The sequence below is a fragment of the Carassius gibelio genome, chromosome A15 (assembly GCF_023724105.1).
Source record: "Carassius gibelio isolate Cgi1373 ecotype wild population from Czech Republic chromosome A15, carGib1.2-hapl.c, whole genome shotgun sequence".
In the NCBI taxonomy this organism is placed as follows: Eukaryota; Metazoa; Chordata; class Actinopteri; order Cypriniformes; family Cyprinidae; genus Carassius; species Carassius gibelio.
In genome coordinates this window covers 12,850,701-12,872,050 of record NC_068385.1, presented here as the reverse complement: position 1 = coordinate 12,872,050, position 21,350 = coordinate 12,850,701, and the positions used below count along the sequence as shown (strand labels likewise).

The following is a 21,350-nucleotide window of genomic DNA, read 5'->3' as shown; positions in this document are numbered from 1 at the left end:
CACACACACACACAAGATAAGATTAAATAACTAAAACAATTACCTTTAAAATCATAAATGTGAATATAAAAATATTTAAATTAATAAAAGGCTGGTCTATAACAAAAGCATTGGCAGCCAGGTAGAAAACCTACTAGTGTGACTGTGCAAGCCTAAGAAGTTGTTACTGTTGAAACTTTTAAAGTAATTTGATTAAAGCTTATAACACTGATTGCTCTCAGTATGGAGCTTGTTAACCTTAAATCGCCCCCTGAATCGGTGAAAAATCTTCTTTGTGGTGTAACTCCTCTTTGCGAGAGGTTATTTAAATAACATTATTTCAACAGAGAAATTCTGCATTAGAAATCTTTAGACTCAAGCACTCTCAGAACATTTTCTTATGTAAGACAATAATTTCTTTGTTATTGCACTGAAGGAAGAGGAAATAGGGAGCAGAATGCCGTATTTTTTTTTTTTTTTTTCTAAGTTATTATGTCATTGCAACACCTTAAGGGGAGTGTTTAGAGGAATTCAGATTAAATGAATGCACATGCAGACTCTTCAGTCTTTACAGGCTCATTAGACAAAGTGTATCCTCTCAGAGACAGTCCGCGTGAAAACATACAAGTTGCCTTTATGTGATGGTTTACCTGTTTGTCCCTTGATTATAGGAGCCGTGCCTATAGGCCCTTATTACATACATGTGCATATGTGCTGGTGCGGATTAATGCACAGGTTTGCATAGGCTGAAGCCTAGGGCCCCACGTGTGCAGGGGGGTAAGGATTTGCCAGACATTAGTATTTTTTTTACTTAAGCGCGAACCAGGCACGGCATGGCGCATCATTCCAGTTTCCAGTTTGGATGGGCTAGTCAAATTGGGAACGTTAAATTAAAAACGTTATCCAATCACTGTTTAACCTAATAAAAATTACTGACTAATATACTGTTAAATTATCTGTGAGTATACATAATATAAATTTTAATAGCTTGATGCTCTTTAAATATTTTGTTGCCTTGTAAAAAAGTTTAGGTGCATAGGACGAACCAATCCGTGATCGCTCTCTATGGTTCTGACCAAAGAAGAGCGCTTTGGAATCTCCATTACGCATCACACCTGGGCTGCGTTTCCCGATAATGCTGTCTCTTAGCGTGCTACGAAGACTCTTAAGGTATAACTTAACTAAAGGTATCCTACCACTAGAGGTATACCATTGCTAGGCGTCTTCAGGGCTATCATCCACCGGTGAGGCAGAGGCGCTGGCGCCTTCCTAGCAACGTCACTGGTCACGGTAGCACCCTGGGGTGGCAGAGACGAATATGTGCTAGGTGATGTGGATCTATCTCTCTTCATCTCCTGGTTGCAGCGATGACTCCGAGATTGTACGTGCTTGTTTAAGGTACCTAAACAACATCGGTTGCAACAGGGCTGAGGGCTGGGTTGGAAAATATGTGACGTCATTATGTTTTTAATTTAATCAATGTTGATTATGAAAGTGAGCATGCAGCATGAGAAATATATGATACATCATGAGATGCGCAATATGTCTGGAGACATGGGTAAAACATTTTGACCACTTCATTGAGTTTTGTTTTGTAGTCTCTTTTTTTTTAGATTTTCGTTTTGTAGAAATTGTATCTTAATTATGATCAATGTTTTATCAATCAATTGCCTGTATTTAATAAATAAGAAGCAAATATATAGCAGACAATGTAACAAGGGTCGCCGACATGATCACTTGCATTGCACGTGAACTGGAGGGTGCCGAAACTCAGCTTGTGCCTCACAGATTTGAGAAATATGGGCTATCTATTATAGAATGCTTGATGTCTACTTTTTAAATGAAAATATTCAAAACCAAAATAAATAGGCTACTCTATGAATATGTATTCCATATGAAATGTGCATTTCTCTCTGGCGTTCATGGCGAGTCTGCACCGTCAACTTCATCTTTGCAGCGACACAGAAAACGCCAGTTTATTAATAAATAATTAAACGTCTCCTTGCTATTTTGGACACGTTCAAATTAGATTTTTCCGGCCTCATTAAGGACTTCTCTGCCAGAAAATCAAGAAAGAAAAAAATTGAGAGAGACAACAGCATGCGATGAGAGATAGAGAGAACAGCAAGTGATGAGAGAGAGACAACAGAAGGTGAAGAGAGTTGAAATGTGAAGATATTGTGTTGCTTTGATTTTTATAGTTATATTTCTTTTTGGGGCTGTGGTGGCAGATAATAATATGTGTGGTGGTAATTGTCTTACTGTTGTGGTCCACCACTTGAATGAATGTAAAGAAAACACTGTAGTGTTGGCTGTCTCAATGTGTGTGTATGGCATTTCACCGTGGTTGCATATGGACATATATGGCACTAATTCTTTTTTTTTTTTTTTTTGGGCTCACACAAAGAGCAGCCTAAGGGCCCCTGACCACCTTAATCCGCCCCTGCATATGTGAGCTCTAAATCTTGGAATAGGATCGAAAGCACAAAGTAGGGAATGATGATCCCAAGATGGCACAGATGACGATTACAATGAAACAAAAACAGTGGCTAGACTCGTCGGTGCATGTCCTACTCGTTGTATTTCTGTCATTGCTCTGAGTATTGAGACAACAAACCACACACTCACGATCAAAAACACCAAATGACAACAGCATGGGTTAAAGATAGGAGACAGTTTTGGGGAACTACTTTGAAACTACAGTTTTTGAAGTTATAAGCTACTTATAATGTAAAGCAGAGTGACGCTAACCTTGAAAAAGTGAGAATAGTTTAGAAAATGAATGCTTTATGAATCTCTCCATCAGAGTGTTATTTATATAGCCTTTGACTTCCAGTATTTTTTTCCCCATACTATGGAAGTCAAAGGCCACCAGCGATTGTTCGTTAACCAACATTCTTTAAAATAGCTTATTTTGAATTAAAAATAAGAAACAAACTCATAAAGGTTTGAAACAACTTGAAGGTGAGTAAATGATGACAGAATTTTCATTTCTGTATGTACAAACTCTTTAATAGTGTTGCTTGTTTTACGCCCCAGTGCTGAATGGGAAGTTTCAACCATGTTTGACTTGTAGAATAGTTTCAACAAGAATATTCAATATTTAAAATCTACTTACAATAAAAGAAGCATTTTTTCCAACCCTGACCATAAAACTCATCTGTAGTTTATAAATTGGTGATGTTTACTTTTGGCCACGTCAATATTTCAGATATACATCAAAGGATATGTATCAGCATTAATATAATCATTTATTGATTTCCACATCATACCATATGTGTAAGCACATTACGTAAGTCACAATTAATGTGATGAATCATACTAAAAGAAACTCCTACCAATTTGAATAGTATACAACATCAGAAGTTGAAAAGGACACATTTTAATGCTTTTTTTCCATATCATTTATTCCATGCATAGTGGTACCAATGTACCCAGTGAACAGGAAGTGCCAAATCTCTGTCCAACATAGACAAATAACTCAGCACTTTAGTAGCTTTTAGTAGTTTAAAAGGTCATAAAAGGCTGGAAACAATGGCCTGTTCCAGTATTGTGGTGTGTTTGTGTGTGTGTGTATCCATGGATCTGATAGCTATATTACTGAATCCTTGTTAATGATTTACATAAGTTATAAACTATAGCCTTACCAGGATGCCAAATGGTACTTTGTACTACAAAACTTGGAAAGACAGTAGACGCATTATTTCCAGAGAAACATTTATGCAAAGCAAGAAAACATTGTCTACCTGTCAAAGATGTCATGATAATTTGAACACATTTACATTCCCACTAAATACATTTCATGTATCATACAGTATTTAGCCTACTACTGCAAAAGGATTGCAAACATACAAAACAAATGAAAGGAACAGCTGGTCAAATGTCATAAGATCTGCCCTCTCTGTCTCTTTTTCTCCTCCTCCAATGCTGTAAATGCTTTAGTTTAGCCAGTCACAAAAGGCTGTTTACCTGAACTTCCCTCCAATCTGTCACCTGTGTTGACCAGTGTCCTGACCCAGCTGACAGTGTTTACTCAAGCCCATAGTCTGTCTATTTTCTTTTTTCTCCAGTGTAGCTCTACAGCACAGGTGCCCAGCGGCGATGTGATCTCTGAGGAGGTCACATACTTGGGCCACCCAGCAAGAAACACATCACCTGGAAACGAGCTCTGATGAGCCACAGCTGGAGGATCTTCTTCTGAAGAGGCAATTCACTGTGTAATATGCCACTATAGCATCGTAAACATTTCCAGATCTGGTGTTCGTAAATCTTTACTCAAGATAGAGATCCATTTTAGATCCTAATGAAATTTCTTAAAGTTGGCATGAAATAAAAATTCACCAGACTTCGGCAGACAGTATGTAGACTTAGGACATGTGCAGGTCTTCAAGATGAATGTTTCCTGGACAGAAGCAACTTCATTATTTGATTTTCTAAACATAATTTTTAAAGAAAATATTGGAACATATAAAAACATTATATGTTTAACTCCTAATGAAAACTTCAGCATTTAAATATAATCTTTCCGAGACATATTATTGCAACATTTTATATTTACATGCATTTGTAAGTAGTCTATCATACAGTCATAAATATCTCATTGTTTTCCATTTTCATTTACTTTTACTTTTTGACCAAAAACAACAGCTGCACCAACTTGCATATTTTGGGAAGTGAATAGGCATTTTTTTCCTGTGAGTACAATATTATCATTATATCATATATATATGGGCCATAAAAGCCTGATGTATACAATATTTTACAATAAATAAAACACAAATGCATTTTTAAGATATATTTATTTTGACTAAATATAAGTAAATAATAATAGTAATAATAATAATAATAATAATAATAAACTTGTATTTCTATTTCTGTCTATTATTTATAAGTCAGACTTTTCAGCATTATAGTGCTATAATTTCTTGTAAGTATCCTAAATAACCACAAATAGACAAAAATAAATAATTAAACACTTTTTAATTTTTGGTCTTGGTGGACATGTTTTTTTTTCACCCCTGTGCTATGATTACCGTAGTTTAAATATAATTATTTTTTTATGGCTGATTTTACAGTTTTAATGTGACAACAGAAGTCACAGAACTATAGCCTTTGTATTCTGGATAAATCAAAATAATCTAACATAAGCATCCCCACATGATCTACCTGTCTTGTAAATTTAATCAGATTTAAAAGCATGAAACTAGGGTGATTTGAAGTGTCTGATATTTCTATTTTACCCATTTTATAGACATATCATATCAAATAAAACAATATAATATCAATTTATACACAAATATATTTTATGCTTGGTTAATGAATATATCAGTCACCTGCATTATACAAGGAGTTGAGTGTTGTAAATGTATCCGAGGAGTTATTTGTGAGGCGCTACGCCTTTAAGAGTTTCCGAGCGCTTCCAGCGAAACTTTGGGAGGCCGCTGAACTGCTTCACTTTGGATATTGAAGGAAGTGACGAATCCGCAATAGTAGGAGAGAGAGAGAGTTAGAAAAAAAAACTCCAGAGGAGAAAAACAGAAAGTAAGACTGAAGTCAGCGTGAAGCGCACTGTACTGAATGAACGCGAGTCGGCAGAAGCTCCCGAATCAAAGCTCTCTCAATGAGAGGCGCGAGACGAGTGAAACCCCAGATTGATCCGTGCGTGACGCGGCTCTCCTAAATGTTTATTTACCAAACGTGAAAAGTATCTAGACCTGTTTTAAAATACTTTATGGATGTATTTGTATATCCAGCTTCCAAAAAATATGAACGAAGTTGTGAAAGTGGAGCCGCTGGGATGTTTTGAGGAGGTCTATGTGAAGAGTCTTGTGGAATGAGTCTCACCGCATCAGCGACTGTTATTCCGGTGGACTGTCCTTCTGAGCTCGCACTTTGAGTTTTAGGATTATCTGGAATGTTTGCGAGGTGGATTTCACCGGGTTCAGTTCGGTTAACTGTTTTGCTTTGGCTGTTCACGGTGTCAGAAACTCTCGGGTCTGCTTCTGAGCTGAAGGTGAGGGTTCGTTTGGCCGATGGACAGATCACAGATGAACTTCTGGAGGCGGACAGTGAGAAAGACTCCATCACTGTGGAGTTTAAACAGGGAGATGGGACTCTTATAACATTTGTGGCCGATTTCAAGCAGGTAAGTTGAAAAATGTGTGGCCAGGATGAATATTTGTGGTTGTTTCATTTGATTGTCACATGATGTCACAGAAGTGTGTCGCAATATATTTCTTGACTTTCTTGGGGGGAAATTTATTATATTTATATAATTTATATATATATAAATTTTTATATAGTTTTTTTTTCTTTTTTTATTTTACACTTAAACAGTTCTAAGTGTTATTGCATTTCATATAAAGAAACATCTGAAGGACAGATACACTAATACTTTAAGAATATTTATTCTGCATATAACTGAATTGTCTTAAAGCACTCTTAAATTTAAACTATGTATTTAGAATTTCACAAAACTTTTGCACTTAGATAATTAGTAGATAGATATTAGATAGTTAACCGGCCTTTACTTCACCACAAACTTTGCAAACCTTAAAATTGTCTTAAAATGAAATTAAGAAATCGGAAGTTGTAAATGTGAGTTTTTAATTATTTACTTGGCTGTTACTGTAATCCAAAGCAAAGTACAATGCATTTGATGTATCTTCTCAAAACCCATGTTACTTGGATGATTTCATTTTAGCCCTACTAAATTATTATTTTTTCATTTACTAGATCATCTACAGTAATAAAGCATCAGATATTGGTGATTAAACTTGTCATTTGAGAATTGGTTACTTTTCCTTCCTTATACCATTATTATCCGTGTATTTGTGTTAAATCATCCACATTAGCGCTGAACTTCTGACCTGAGGTCAGATTCTTTCACTAGCGATCATACCATCAGGATTAGGAGCGGCACTGTCACTGCCCTCATCCGCCTCGGTTCAGTCACGTCAGCAGCCCTCTGCTCTCTCGCATCCCCTGATCCTGCACAGACATGGTCAGTGTGGGGGTTTGGATCACATTTGGGAAGACTGGAACTTTTCCTTTCCTCTTTTTATCAGTTCCACTTGCAAGCCTGTCTCTATTCTTCTCACATGTGTTTCTCATCTTGAGTTTCCCCTGTATCTCAGGGATTTATGAAAAGTTGAATAAACAATGACTTTCAGCTGGATTTACTGCATGCTGCACTGCAAAGGCTCTAATGGGGATGGAGGAAGACATATTCATTCATTAGAAATATTACCAAATAAAAGTATGGTTTTGTTGGCATCTCCTTAATCAGGTGCTAAGTGACCCCTGTGGATTTGATCTCCAAAGCTTATTTTATTATATTTTCTTCTCATTTCTTTTACTTCAGCATTTAATGATAGATCTGGCACAGCACAGCTCTTAATTTATCTTTCGTTTATCAAAGTGAAAGCTGTCTTTGATTTCCTCACATCAGAAAACACTAGTTTTCTGTTACTGTGGAATTTACATGGATGAAAAGCTAACCGTGGCATATTTTAGACCATATTCAGCCAAGGATTTTTAAATATTGTTATTCTATCTTTTTACATGGCATAATTTAAAGGGTACATTCAAGAATGAAGAAAGGTTTTCCTCCTTTTTAAGGTTTTAAACGTCCAATACAGTTTACCATCTCTTAATTATATATTTTATAACAATAGCAGCAGTGTTTTGTCACCATTCAGTTCCAGTTTCAAAGGAAATCAGATGAGATTGGAACATCAGGCATATCTTGAAGGAAAAACATCTGTGGTTGTTGCAATTATTATTTAAAACTTTTTGCATACATTTAAATTTTCAAAGCATACATTTTCATACCATAAAAAACAGGCTTTATCTTAGTAACAAACTAGCCTTTTTCCAGTCTGTGTGGAAAAAGTGTGGGCTGTATGAGATTCTTTGACTGTTTGGTCTGCTTCGGCTCTGTTTCGGGGCTGCAGGAATTCCAGCAACCGATCACAATCCAGCGGTGGAACAGATACAATGTGTGATTATGAATCTTTCATCTCTGACTCAAGCTCTTCTCCAAAACTGTTCTGTTGTTTTTCTAGTGCTATTGTGTTACTCAGCGCTCTGCCTCTGCCCTTCGGCATCATAGGCAGTGATGAAGATGAATTCATCTCAGCTCACATCCGCTGCCAGCTGAGGAGCAGAGCGGTCTGCTTTTATGCTTATCTCCCTATTGGGATATCTGTGACCTGCTTGGACACAGTCCAACCCTCCTCTTTGCTTTGAAATGTTTTCGGCACGTATCTTTTGGGCTAGCTGGAAATTTCATTATGTTAGATTCAGCTTTAGGGCAGTCATTTACTGTTGCTCGTGGCGATACATGTTGCGTTGGCTCTGGTATGAGAAACTCATAAGTTCAGTGGCATTTTCACATTTCAGTTTGCTGTTTTGTCACTTGTGGGAACTTGTCTGTCTTTTATGCCCAAGTTTTTCAATCAGCATGCAGTGTGATTGGATGCTATCCAGGTGTGTGAGCCTGCCCAGTCTAACCTGTTTCAAAATGTCCCACAGGGTCATGTGAGATGGATGTGACCTTAACCACTCACCACACAGCCTTTCTCATGAAGCATTATGACACAAATGGATGTTTAAAAGATTTATGTCAAGATGAATGACAGACTCGGATCACACCCATTGTGTAGTGTAGACATTGCTGTTTTACATTACAGTAAATGAATGAGGAAATTGCATGAATGGTCACATATAAATATTGCATTGCTGAGTGCTGGATTAAAAGGTAATAATGCAGAAATGGCACAATTTGTATTGAAGATCAATTGAGTTTTCACCACATAAATTAGGCTGCTTGGAATACACAAAACAGCGTGTGTTTTCTTTAACTAGTTTCAGATAAATACAGGTTCAATTTAAATGTGCAAGTGTTGTGGCAACAGACAGGCCATCTCTGGATGTCCCTTGGCTACAAGCTGATGTTTTTATTCAAGGCAGAATAAGACAGATGTTGACCCTTTGAATGCAGGTGATTGACCAACTGAGAGTTGGCACTCAATATTATGCAAAGTGCTTTGAAATGGTTGAAGTCAGTTGATCCAGAGCACATTTGAGCTGTAAGCACCTGAAATATGCTGATTTTTATTCATACTTTTCTTAAACTTCCAAACACAGCAGTCCTTTAATTCATGTGTGTTGCAATTTGGTAAAACGCATGATTGCAGAGCACAGATTGCTTAAAAAAAAATCCCTGTGTGAACTCAAATGGACTGTCTTCATGTTTCATAAATTGTCACAAGCAAATGGCAGTTTGATTGCTAAATAGTTTCTTCCTCAGTCACTGGAGTTGTAGAAGAATACACACACAAAAAAAAAAAAAAAATCAGGTTTCGTATATTTGTAGTAATTGTGCATTGCAATATTTTTTTTTGTTTGTTTGTTTCTCGTATTTTAGTTTTTGTGGCTTAATGCAAGCAATAATCCATATGAACCTTTAGTTAAACTTCTAATGGCAAATTTTTCACTGTGGAAAAAATAAGAGAATGTGAGCATTGCAACAGATTTTTTGCCGTTCTTATCTCTCTCTTTTTAATCAAAAGGGTTAATCATATTTCCCAATAATGTTACTGGCCAGCTGCCTTGTGACTTAATTTTATTAACTTGCCAAATCTAGTTTTTATTTGCTTGGATTTTGGTGAGTGTGCTTTTGGACCCTGAAGCTATATAAAGAGTATACTACTCATAATTCATTCTCTATATAGCCGGAATTAGTTTTCATTGTTAAACATGCTTTATCATTATTAAGGATAAGCCATTTCCTTAAAGCCCCTCCAAAGCGACATGTCATAACAGCCATTGGAGAATAAGTAACCTCTGATCTGTTTGATTCATTGCTTTATGAATCATGCCTTGGGTTACATCAGTTCTCGCTGAGTCCAACTTCCCATTGAAAGACATTTCAGGGTTAAATTTTTGTTTCCTTGATGAGGCATATCTTCATGGAAATAAGATGTACTTCCCCTTTTAGATCACAAGAACAGCATGAATCCTCCTTGGTGCGTAATGGGTCTTGTCTTTTCTTCACCCACGCTCTGACGTAGCCCTCCAGGTCTTGTGCAATACCTTTGGCTTGGTATGTGGCATAACGGTTGTAAAGTGGCATCAGATTTAAGATCTTGATTTATTATTGAACACATGTGGCTTTGTACCAAATCAAGATGTTTTGTTAGTTATGAGGTGGTTGTGGAAGGAGTTAACAGCCCATAGGAGGTACTTCTGCAATCCTGCCTAGAGCAGACGAGCATATATCGGTGACTGTGAAGCACAATCAGACAGCTGTAACAGGGTAAAGACGTCCCTGCCATCCTGCAAGAGATCAGGTTTGCCACATTCCAAATGGGAGTCAAAGGCCACATATTGACAGCCCAGTGGAAGCAATGGCCCTCCATTACCAATAGAGCCAAGTGCCTCTATTTTCGCCATGCTGTTTGCTTTTGGTGTCATATTCAGAGGTAATCTACTTTAACATGTTACCAAAACAGGTTGCCTTCTATTATATGTTTTTGTTCTTAGGTGTGTAAGACCTCAAATTCCTCTTGTATTTGAGCACAACTCAAGCATTTCTCCCACGCTCTGTCTTTTGTCCGAGGTTGCTGTTCATCAGAGTGAAAGGTTAAATGCTGGCATGCACCTGTGTTTTTTCACCAGCCTTCTTAGAAAACCAATGAAACATCTCTGCCGTCACAAAAGGAGCCTTAATCCAGTTAAAGTGAAATTCTAGACAAAAGTGATTTTGTAACTTTTTCTTAAAGAAGAACCAGTAAACAGTTTGCATACCTGATACTTCTGGATCATGTCTACATGCCTTGTTATTTGTTTGTATTAACCTTGAATCTTTCCCCCAGTTATCTTTAACTGCTCTGGTTGTTTGGTTATATGTAAATCATCATAACTGTCGAATCTTTAAAAACGTACCAGTATGGAATTTTGTTTCACAAGAGAAATTTCAAAGCACGGAGAGACATGCACTCTGACTCAGCCTTGATTATTTCAGTCTAGTGACTCAGCTTGAAGAAATAGTTCATCTGAAATGAAAATTGTCACTCTCTACATGTTGTTTCAAACCTGCCTGACATTTTTTGTTCTGTGGAACATGAAAGATGATATTTTGAAAATGGAATGATGTGAAATCTTGCATTTACATACACATATGCATCCTTAGGGTAATTGAGGTGGGAATTTGAAAAGGAACTTTATTCCTTCATCTATGTTTTGAATATGGTAATGCAGATGTGAATAATGCATGTAATGTAGAATTTTTAAATCTCATGCTATATTTAATGCAGACCATTATATCGCAAACAGACATCTTAAGCAATTCTGCATAAGACCTCTTAGACATTATTCATGCCAGTTATTACAGTTGCAGCACTTGCAAACATAAAACAAACTTCTTTAATGTGGAACAACAAAGAGCATTTAATTGACATGGTTTATATATTCATTCATCAATAGCCGCATTTCCACTGTTGGGCCAGTGCGAGCCAGGGCTTAAAGCGGGCCGGGCAGGGCTAATAGCCCCGGGCCAGTAGCAACGAGGCCAGAATAGCGCAGGGTTTCCACTGTCGAGCCTGAATATCCGCTGTGTGTCACTAGAACACACCCTTAACACGCCTCTCAGGAACAACATCACGCAACCCCATAATTTCACCAACAAAGAGAAGTTATCAGAAAACGAACAAGAAATAAATCACTGGAACATGCGCGATCACACACGAACAAGATAAAAGCGGCTGTTTGTTTGCATGCTTTGTTAAATATTCAAATTCAAAAGCATCTATGTTTTACTATAGAATAAATGATACATTGATCATAATTAATTAATTTATCAGGACTCAAAATTAATCACACAGAAATAAATGTATTTATATTTATTTATTTTAACGCTTATGAAAATAGCCTGCTTATTCAATCGAATAAGCAGCCGTTTCTGTTTATTTGTAGCCACAGTTGCCTATAAGTCACATTTAGAATGTATGATAATATTTGTATTCTTATAAAAGCTCCCGAACAAAACTATTCTATTTTTATGATATACGATTTTATGGCAATGTGGAGCTAAACTCTTGAGATGAGACTTATGACAGATAATATAAGTTACTAAATAAATACACGATTGTGTTAGAGAATAAGAAGCTCACGTCTGATTTCTTACTGATTTCTGATGTTTACTTTATAACGGTAGCGTTAATGTTTAGCATGCATAGTGTTTTACATCGCTTAAAATATTTCTGCCTTGTATGGTGATTATAATACACAACTTGATGTCTAGCATTCAATAAAAAAGGTCACCCAAAATACTTGTTTAGAGCAATTGAAAGAATACAGTAACCAATGTAAACTTGAGGGCTTTAAGCTAATACAGAGAGTGCTTTTCCAAAAAAAAAAAAAATTAACAGTGGGAGCCAGCAGCCTGTCATGGAGAAAAAAAAAATCTCTGAATGCTCCACGTGAAACTTTGGCATTCCGCCCTTTTTCTATTGTGTCTAATGATTTTGGTTAATATGCACGAGGGAGGGAGAGAGAGAGAGAGAGAGAGAGAGAGAGAGAGAGAGAGAGAGAGCACTCGTGTAGTTTAAAGAATGTGAGTGCGCGAGCGCGCGTACAACTTTGGTGTTTTGCCCTTTTTTAATCGTGTTTAATGATTTTGATTAATATGCACAAGAGAGAGAGAGAGCAAGAAGCGCTCGTGTTGTTTGAAGACTGTGAGTGCGCACGCAGCCGGGGCTCTCTCTCGTACGCGCCCTGTCAGGCGCAGCAGTCATTATATATTTTGCGGCGACGTATTTTTTGCATCGACGTCATCGGTGACCTCGACGCGTTGTCCCAGCCCTAGTTATTTCAAACACTCGCTGCTGACTGAAAGTGAGTTTTGAGCAACTTATTTAAAAAAGTTATAGTTATTAGCTTTCTGAAATGATCTGCAGTGCAGACGCTCTCTATTTTTATAAAATCTCCCGAACAAAAATCATTAGATGACATATGCTACATGGAGCTAAACTCTCGAGACGAGACTTATGACAGATAAAATATGTTACTAAATAAATTCACGATTGTGATAGAGAATAAGAAGCTGACGTCTGATTTCTTTTTTCTTTTCTTTTACATCACTTATAATATTTCTGCCTTGTTTAGTGATTATAATCCACATCGGATCAAGTTATTTCAAACATTCGCTGCTGACTAAGAGTGATGTTTGAGCTCAACTAGCATTAGTCAAAAAGTCTTTAATGCTGGTGTTAAAGCTGTTATCTTTATGAAATGATCTGTAGTGCTGACGCTCTCCAGATGTGGAGAAACTATGTCTTTGTTCATAACCACTCCTCTAGCCCCAGCTGGCCCGCTTTGGCCCAAGGTTTTCGTTGGGCCAAAAAACCCTGGCAGTTGGCCCCGAGGAAGCCCCAACGAGGCACGATCAAGCCCCGGAAGTGACAGTGGAAACGCGATTGGCCCTGACACACACTAGCACGCCCGGCTTAAGCTCGACCTTCTTTTTAACACTTGACAATTGGACAATTGAGAGACTCAAACACAACTATTAAAAAAGATTCAAGCATTCACTGATGCTCCATAAGGAAACACAATGCATTAAGAGCCGGGGGTGAAAACTTTTGGATGAAACTGAATGAAGATGTCCAAACTTTTCGTATTTTGTTGAAATATCATTTTATTTCCATTTAGTACTGCCCTTTGGAAGCAATAGAAGATACTTGCATGTTTCCTGGAACACAAATTAAATATAATTTACCTTGATATTAAAATTCAAAAGTTTTATTTCTGAAGGCTCATGTGACACTGAAGACTGAAGTAATGGCTGCTGAAAAATCCAGCTTTACCAAAAAATAATTAGTTTTAATTAATTCTTATTTATTATTTTTATGGAGAAGAAATTATTTAAATTGTAGTATTTAAAAATAAAAAATATTGTTTTTACAGTGTTTTTGATCAAATAAATGCAGCACTGGTGAGTCAAAGAGACCTGATTTCCCAACCTTACAATGCAAGCAAAGGGATCCAGTGCTGTTTTGGAATCCACTGACTTTAATTGCATGGATATATCTTTGTTGCTGCCAACCTTTCATCTAGGACTTTATTGTTCCTGATAATAGATCAGTATTTCTTATCTATTTTATGGCATAAGCAACATTTGAAACTGTCAGTAAAAGCAGTACCAAGCTTTGTGACAGCGCCACTGTCAGACATCAGCAAACTTCCAAACAGACAGGACCAGGAGCTGAAGCAAATGTTTACTTTGACTTAGGAGATGACATTTTTTTCAGGACTGTCAAAATAAACTTTTCAACACAAGATTTATCTTTAGTCTCTAATCTGGGCATTTGGTGGACCTGCTCAAGGTGGGTAAACGAATGAAAAATTGAGCTGAGGATCAAGCTGATTGAAGTATTTACTCGCTAACCTGGCTTAAACATGTTCTTGCATGGAGGGGGTCAAACAGAGAATTGTAACAACCTATACGAAAGCGCTACTTACCACAGATATGGAAAGGGGACATTGCCAAGCAATGAAGATAAAGGGGAGTTGTAAAGAGGAATCAGTGATTGAGCTACTGATATCAGGTTGTCTCGCGTCAGCAGATGTGAGTGGTCTACCTGTGCAGTGTGAGTTTGCCGGGTTTCTCCCTGATGTCATCAAGGTGTTCGCAAAGCAGTGCGGCCAACACTTCCCTGTAATTAAACTGAGTGCCTAGAGCAGTTCCCCCACAAACGCCCCCTTCTCAGACCAAACCGACTGGGAGGTCTTTCTTCTGCCGGAGCTTAAAATAACAATGACCTGCTAACTCCCCCCCTCTTGTGTTTGCTGATTGTTCTGTCACCCATGCGGTAACTCCACAAGGTAATGTGCAATAATGTAATTGCAATAATGCATTCTTGCAGAATTATTAATCTGATAAAATAAAAAAAGATGTTTTCATATTTATTTTTCAATTTATAAAGTGCATATGTATATATGTATGTATGTATGTATGTATAATTATAATTATTATTATTTTTAACTAATATATTGATAATGACAGTATTTTATTTTTAAATAGCATTCCTAGTCCTCCATAGAAAAGCAGGAAATTTGTTTTGTACAAAAAAACAAGTTTGTACAAGAAAACAGACATGTTGAATTTGGATTGGATAGCAATCACAAAGTGTGTCTGCGGAATTGAATTTACATCCTGAGGGGGAACATTACATATAAGATCATTGTCATTCAAATAGAATGTTAGAGGAGGTGAATGATTCTTGGCTGTCTGTGTGGAACAGGCTCAGTGAGACTGCAGCTCCACCAGTTTGGGGGTCGACCAACTCTGGAAACCAGATGGAAGATTCTAGAAAGAGAATTAGATGAGAGCTCCAGAGCAAACAAAGGCAGCTTGGGCTTGTTTATTTTGATTGTCTGAGAAAACCTCCTGAAAGCTTGCTCCCTTCGGTCAGCCTAGTGCTCGAGGCCTTACTGTGAAAAATAAGAGGCGAGGACGGAGTGAGGAGAATGTGTGTGTCTTCTGCTGGCAGAGTCATGGGGATGCCAGAGCAAGGAGAAACTGATGAATGGTCAGACAGGTCTGTGGCCTTGATCTCCTCTCTGGGGTTTCCCATATTGCCTTTACATGGAAGTCTTTAAAGGCACGGGGCACTGCCAGATGTCTGGTCTGGTTGCTAACAGCAACTTCATGATGATGCTGAAATATAGTGTCTCTCTGTTTCGGGTTGGAACACTATAAAATCTTCTAATGAGGCGGGTAAACTTGAAGATCAATGACTGACTTTCAAAAGCTAAAAAGCAAGAATTTAGGAACCAAAACAAATAAAATTGTTTGGTATTTGATATCATAAAAGTCTACAACTCAACGACATCAGTATTTGTAATATAACCTAATCTGTAGATTTTTTAAATGTTTTTGAAAAGTCTCTTTTTTTCTCTCTCACAAATGTTGCATTTGTTTAGTAAAATTTGTATTTTCAGCAGCCATTACTCATTTATATATATATATATATATATATATATATATATATATATATATATATATATATACACACACACAAACCCAATTCCAAAAAAGTTGGTACACTGTACAAATTGTGAATAAAAACAGAATGCAATGATGTGGAAGTTTCAAATTTCAATATTTTATTCAGAATACAACATAGATGACATATCAAATAATTAAACTGAGAAAATGTATCATTTTAAGGGAAAAATAAGTTGATTTTACATTTCACTGCATCGACACATCTCAAAAAAGTTTGGACAACGCCATGTTTACCACTGTGTGCCATCCCTTCTTCTTTTTATAAGGAGACAAGTTGCTCAAGTTTAGGAATAGGAATGTTCCATGTCCCATTCTAATACAGGCTTCTAGTTGCTCAACTGTCTTAGGTCTTCTTTGTCGCATCTTCCTCTTTATGATGCACCCAATGTTTTCTATGGGTGAAAGATCTGGACTGTTCTGGACTGTTGTCCTTGTCCTGTTTAGTCAGATGAAATGGCGTCCCAGTTTTCCAAAAAGATCTTAAAATTTTGATTCGTCTGACCACAGAACAGTTTTCCACTTTTCCGGTCCATTTTAAACGAGCCTTGGCCCAGAGAAAACACCTGTGCTTCTGGATCATGTTTAGATATGGCTTCTTTTTTGACCTATAGAGTTTTAGCAATTTTTCTCTGAGAAACTCCTTTCTGATATTGCTCCACTATTTTTCGCCGCAGCACTGGAGGAATTGGTGATCCTCTGCCCATCTTGACTTCTGAGAGACACTGCCACTCTGAGAGGCTCTTTTTATACCCAATCATGTTACCAATTGACCTACTGTAATAAGTTGCAAATTGGTCCTCCAGCTGTTCCTTAAATGTACATTTAACTTTTCCGGCCTCTTATTGCTATCTGTAACATTCTTTTTTGGAATGTGTAGCTCTCATGAAATCCAAAATGAGCCAATATTTAGCATGACATTTCAAAATATCTCACTTTCAACATTTGATATGTTATCTATATTCTATTGTGAATAAAATATAAGTTTATGAGATATGTAAATTATTCCATTCCATATTTCCATATTCCAAGGAAATTATTTTCTTTTGTTATTATTCAGCAAGCAAGCAATTTATCAAAAGTGACAGTCTAGACTTATGTATTATAATTCTAATTAATGTTTTTCAACAAAGAATCCTGAGGAAAAAAACGCATGACAGTTGCCACAACAATATTAAGCAGCAAAGAGTTTTTAAATCACAATATACCACTTTCAATATCATGACACTATAGTAAAAGCTGCTGAAAATTCAGCTTTGTTATCACTGGAATAAATCGTAATAATTTTAGTACTGCTTTTAATGTATTTTGATTCAAATGAAAGCTTCTTTCAAAAACATAAACTTTTGACCGCTCGTGTATTTATTAAGGAGTGGTGCAAATGAAAGGATGACTGATTGTTTTTCTTAGGATGTGAAGATCTTCCGGGCGCTGATCCTGGGGGAACTGGAGAGAGGGCAGAGCCAGTACCAGGCGCTCTGCTTCATCACACGGCTCACCCACAATGAGATCATCCCCAGCGAGTCCATGGCCAGACTGCGACAGGTCAGTCCACTGCTCCCAGCCTTCCTCGGTGGCTGATGAATGGGCAGGGAGAAGTCAATGGGGTGAAAACAAGATGCTGGGTGTTAGAGTTGAGCTCATGAGTTAACTGTGTGGAGTAGCAGTGTGATGTTTTAAATGGGAGATGTCAGAGGAACAAGGCTGTAAAAGGCCTTTGATGAGTAGTTCCTGGGAGGGCGGCCAAGGTCTTAGATTAGTAAAAGGTGTGAGAAACATCTAGCTTTAAAGAACGACAGGACTAATACTAAAATCTTTCTTTTTGTTTTACAGAAAAATCCCCAGGCCATCCGCACAGCAGAAGAAAAAAGAAACACGGAGATGCTGAGCATGAACGTAGCAGTCAATTTGACACGGACGTGGCAGCTGAGCACCCACATCCACAACATGTGCAACGTCGCCCAGGAGGCTGTGTACACGCGTGAGGCTGATGTCAGACACTGGCTGGACAGAGGTGCGTCCCTTAATTACATCCTACCAAACCCACTTATATAGTGCACATCACATCTTAACCCTCTATAGTAGGGGTGTAAAGTTATTCAAACCGAACCGAAAAACCACAATACACCACCCATGGTACGTACCGCAGTACTTTCATGGTGTACCATTATACTCTCAAGCTATTAGTTTTTAGAGTTTAGTTGGCGTGTTTCACTGTGGGATTTCAGGTGTTGCATTCCCGCAGGTTGCGCAATTATTTATTATCATTATTATTATTAAGTTAAAACTAAATCCGGTATTCTTTAGCATTGGTGGTGCCAAGCCATGAACCCTGTCCCACAGCAAACAGAAACCGAACCAGGCTCCAAAACCATGATATGAACTGAACCATGGCTGATGTATGAAATAATAATGAAACCGTGATTAAATTCTGTATTTTAGCAAAGTTTTGTTGCCAAGAAAGGATTAAACAAATAGGTCTATAAATGTAATGTTTGTTTGATTTTCTAATGCCTCACTGACATAGATTGAAGCTCGATGATCATTTACTAAAATGATTTTCCCAATTCTGCAGGCATGGAGGGCTCTATGTTCAAACCTCAAGCAGTGGAGGAGCCAGGCCTGCAGAGCTGCGGGACAGTGAAGGACCTGTGGCAGCCTTGCTTGTGTAGTTACAACCTCAGACTGGAATGGTACCCCTGCCTGCTGAAGTACTGCCGCAACAGAGACGTCTCTGGCAGGGGCAGCCCATATAAATGCGGCATCAAGAGCTGCAGCAAAGGCTACAAGTTTACTTACTACGTACCCCACAAACAGCTGTGCCTATGGGAGGAAGAGACCTAGAACCTCATATGCTCCTGCAAAAACATATTTAATGTGACCTTCACCACAGGTTTCATTCACCTTCAAGCCTTCAGACTCGTGCCTTCTGCACAAAGCAGAAATGATGCTGGATGGGTGTTGATGGAGCGTCAATTGAGCAGCGCTAATGCTCTCATTTGGTTTCTCCTGAGCAGTTCCCCAAATCTTTAAGCTAGTCAGTAGTTTTAAAACTCTTCTTACTCTTACCAGCACTGTGGAACGAGTATCTTTTGAGTCTTAAGACCCAGGTGAGTTTGGGACGAGCAACCTGTGATTTAGTCAGTATATAACAAGATGTGATCTTAATATTAGCTGGATCTCGTCAGGTTGCCAATTTTAGTTTTTTTTTTTCTGAAACTGGTATTATTTATTTTGCTGTGGGAAATGATTTAAGACACTTAAGCACAGTGCGCATGTTCAGTATATTTTATTCGTTTTATTTCAAGTTCTATATTTTGACTGTTAGATTCAAAGCACTGTATTAAGTTCATGGTGGACGTACGCATGCTTTGATTAATATTGGTACAGACATAAAAAGCTATTAATTGAGTCATTCAACATTCAGTTCAGACAGATTCAATCATGTTAGTTATTACACCTCAACTCTTAATGCTGGCATTCTTTGTGAGTGTATGTGTTTTCATTTACATATGGATGGACTCGTCTTTATTCCATTGCACAACAGTATAATTTAAGGAGCAGCTGGATCAATATTATTAACTCCTAGTTTGAAGTATGGACTCTCATTAGTTGGGAACAGGCACACTGCAAATGTGGCATGAGGAAACCAAAGTAAATATTTGTTCTGGTAAAACAGCGGGATGGTAAATCATACAGAGAAAGGCATCAGGCTGATGAAATCATGTTTAGATTGTCAATACTGTGCATCCAACACTGCCATCTCCTGGTTATGTAGCATCACTGTCACTCAGGCTCCTCCTATCAGTGTGACCTCAGAACATCAGCAGAGCTGTGGAACCATCACAAATATGGATTCACATCCTTTTGTGTGGTATCAAATGTCCTAGAGGAAATCGCTTTCATTCAACAGGACCAAATCCACAGACTGAGCACTATCATGAAGAATAGAAACTGTATTATTGTTCCACATTTCACTACATTCGCCTTCAACTCACGACTCACCTCTCTTACTATACAAATGTTCATGTTTCATAAGCCACAGTTGACTTGATTGTAGTTCATGGTACTAAAATGTTTATGCTGATTTATTTAATTTTTTTTTATTTCGTTTTTTGTTTGAAAGTGATTGTATAATGTTGAATGTGTTTGATATTACACCTCCCCTATCAACAGCCATTAAGTGCCTTGGTGATTCAGTGTTTACTGATTCTTTTTAAGGATAAACCTGTTAAGAGTAATAGAGTATCAAAGCTATTTTCTTATGAAAATGAATATGAGCATAATATGAAGTAATTTTAAATAAAAGCTCCTTCAGCAAAGTGTCTTTTATAAAAGTCTCTCTTTTTTACTGTTAGAAAATTGTTTTTTAATGTGTGTGTGGAGCTGCACAATTCTGTTTTGGTGTCAAACCACCTATATGTTTGGTGTAAACCTTTAAGCATTATATAATGTTTTTAAATATAATTGAATTTAATAATTAAATATTATTGTTAAACTAATTGGAGATGCTTCTTGAGCCAAACCAGTAGGCTATATTAGAATGATTTCTGAAGGTTCACGTGACATTGAAGACTGGAGTAATGATGCTGCGAATTCAGCTTTGCCATCTCAGGAATAAAATACATTTTAAAGTACTGTATATTAATAGAAAACTGATTTTAAATTTTAATAATATTTCACATCATTGCAGGTTTTGCTGTATTTTCTTTAAATAAACTTGGTGAGCATGAGAGACGTTTGCAAACATGAACAAAACTCTACCAAGCCTAAACTTTTGAATGGTACTTTAATCAAAGATCATTTGTAATAAAAAAATAAAAAAATAATTCCCAGTTTTATCTTGAGCTCAGCATTTATGAGAGCACAACATATTTTAAAGTAACCGTAGTTACTGCCAAAACACTTAATTTATTTTTATAATACGACTGGAAATTTTGTATCAGCCACATAAAAAATAAAATAATAATAAAATTGGCAGAAACACTGTTTGAATCAAATCTCATGATAATTTATTATTGTTTTAAAGTAGTGACCATACCTAAGCAATAGGCTAACTAAATTAAAAACCGGTATAAATTAAATTTATGCATTTAGCAGACGCTCTTATCTCACGATCTCTGGTATGGGTCATAGACATCATATAAGTATATATATGTCTATGGTATGGGTCACCATACTTGACTGAATGTCACGTCACTTTCATAATGTTATATTGTATTAGTACATTTTTTTTTTTATTTTTTTTTACTATCACTGGTTTTAATTTAGTTATTGGTAATGCTGAACCAAGGCTGAA

General features: G+C 37.1%; 1 protein-coding gene across 1 annotated transcript; it reads left to right on the top strand.

The window, feature by feature from the left end:
• Window positions 1-5,425: 5,425 nt before the first annotated feature.
• LOC128029486 (out at first protein homolog) lies at window positions 5,426-20,376 on the top strand. Its single transcript, XM_052617291.1, has 4 exons — window positions 5,426-6,124; window positions 17,462-17,596; window positions 17,885-18,065; window positions 18,627-20,376. Exons 1-4 carry the CDS (start codon window positions 5,894-5,896, stop codon window positions 18,893-18,895), a joined length of 816 nt encoding a protein of 271 aa, XP_052473251.1. The 5' UTR covers window positions 5,426-5,893; the 3' UTR covers window positions 18,896-20,376.
• The last annotated feature ends 974 nt before the right edge of the window (window positions 20,377-21,350 follow it).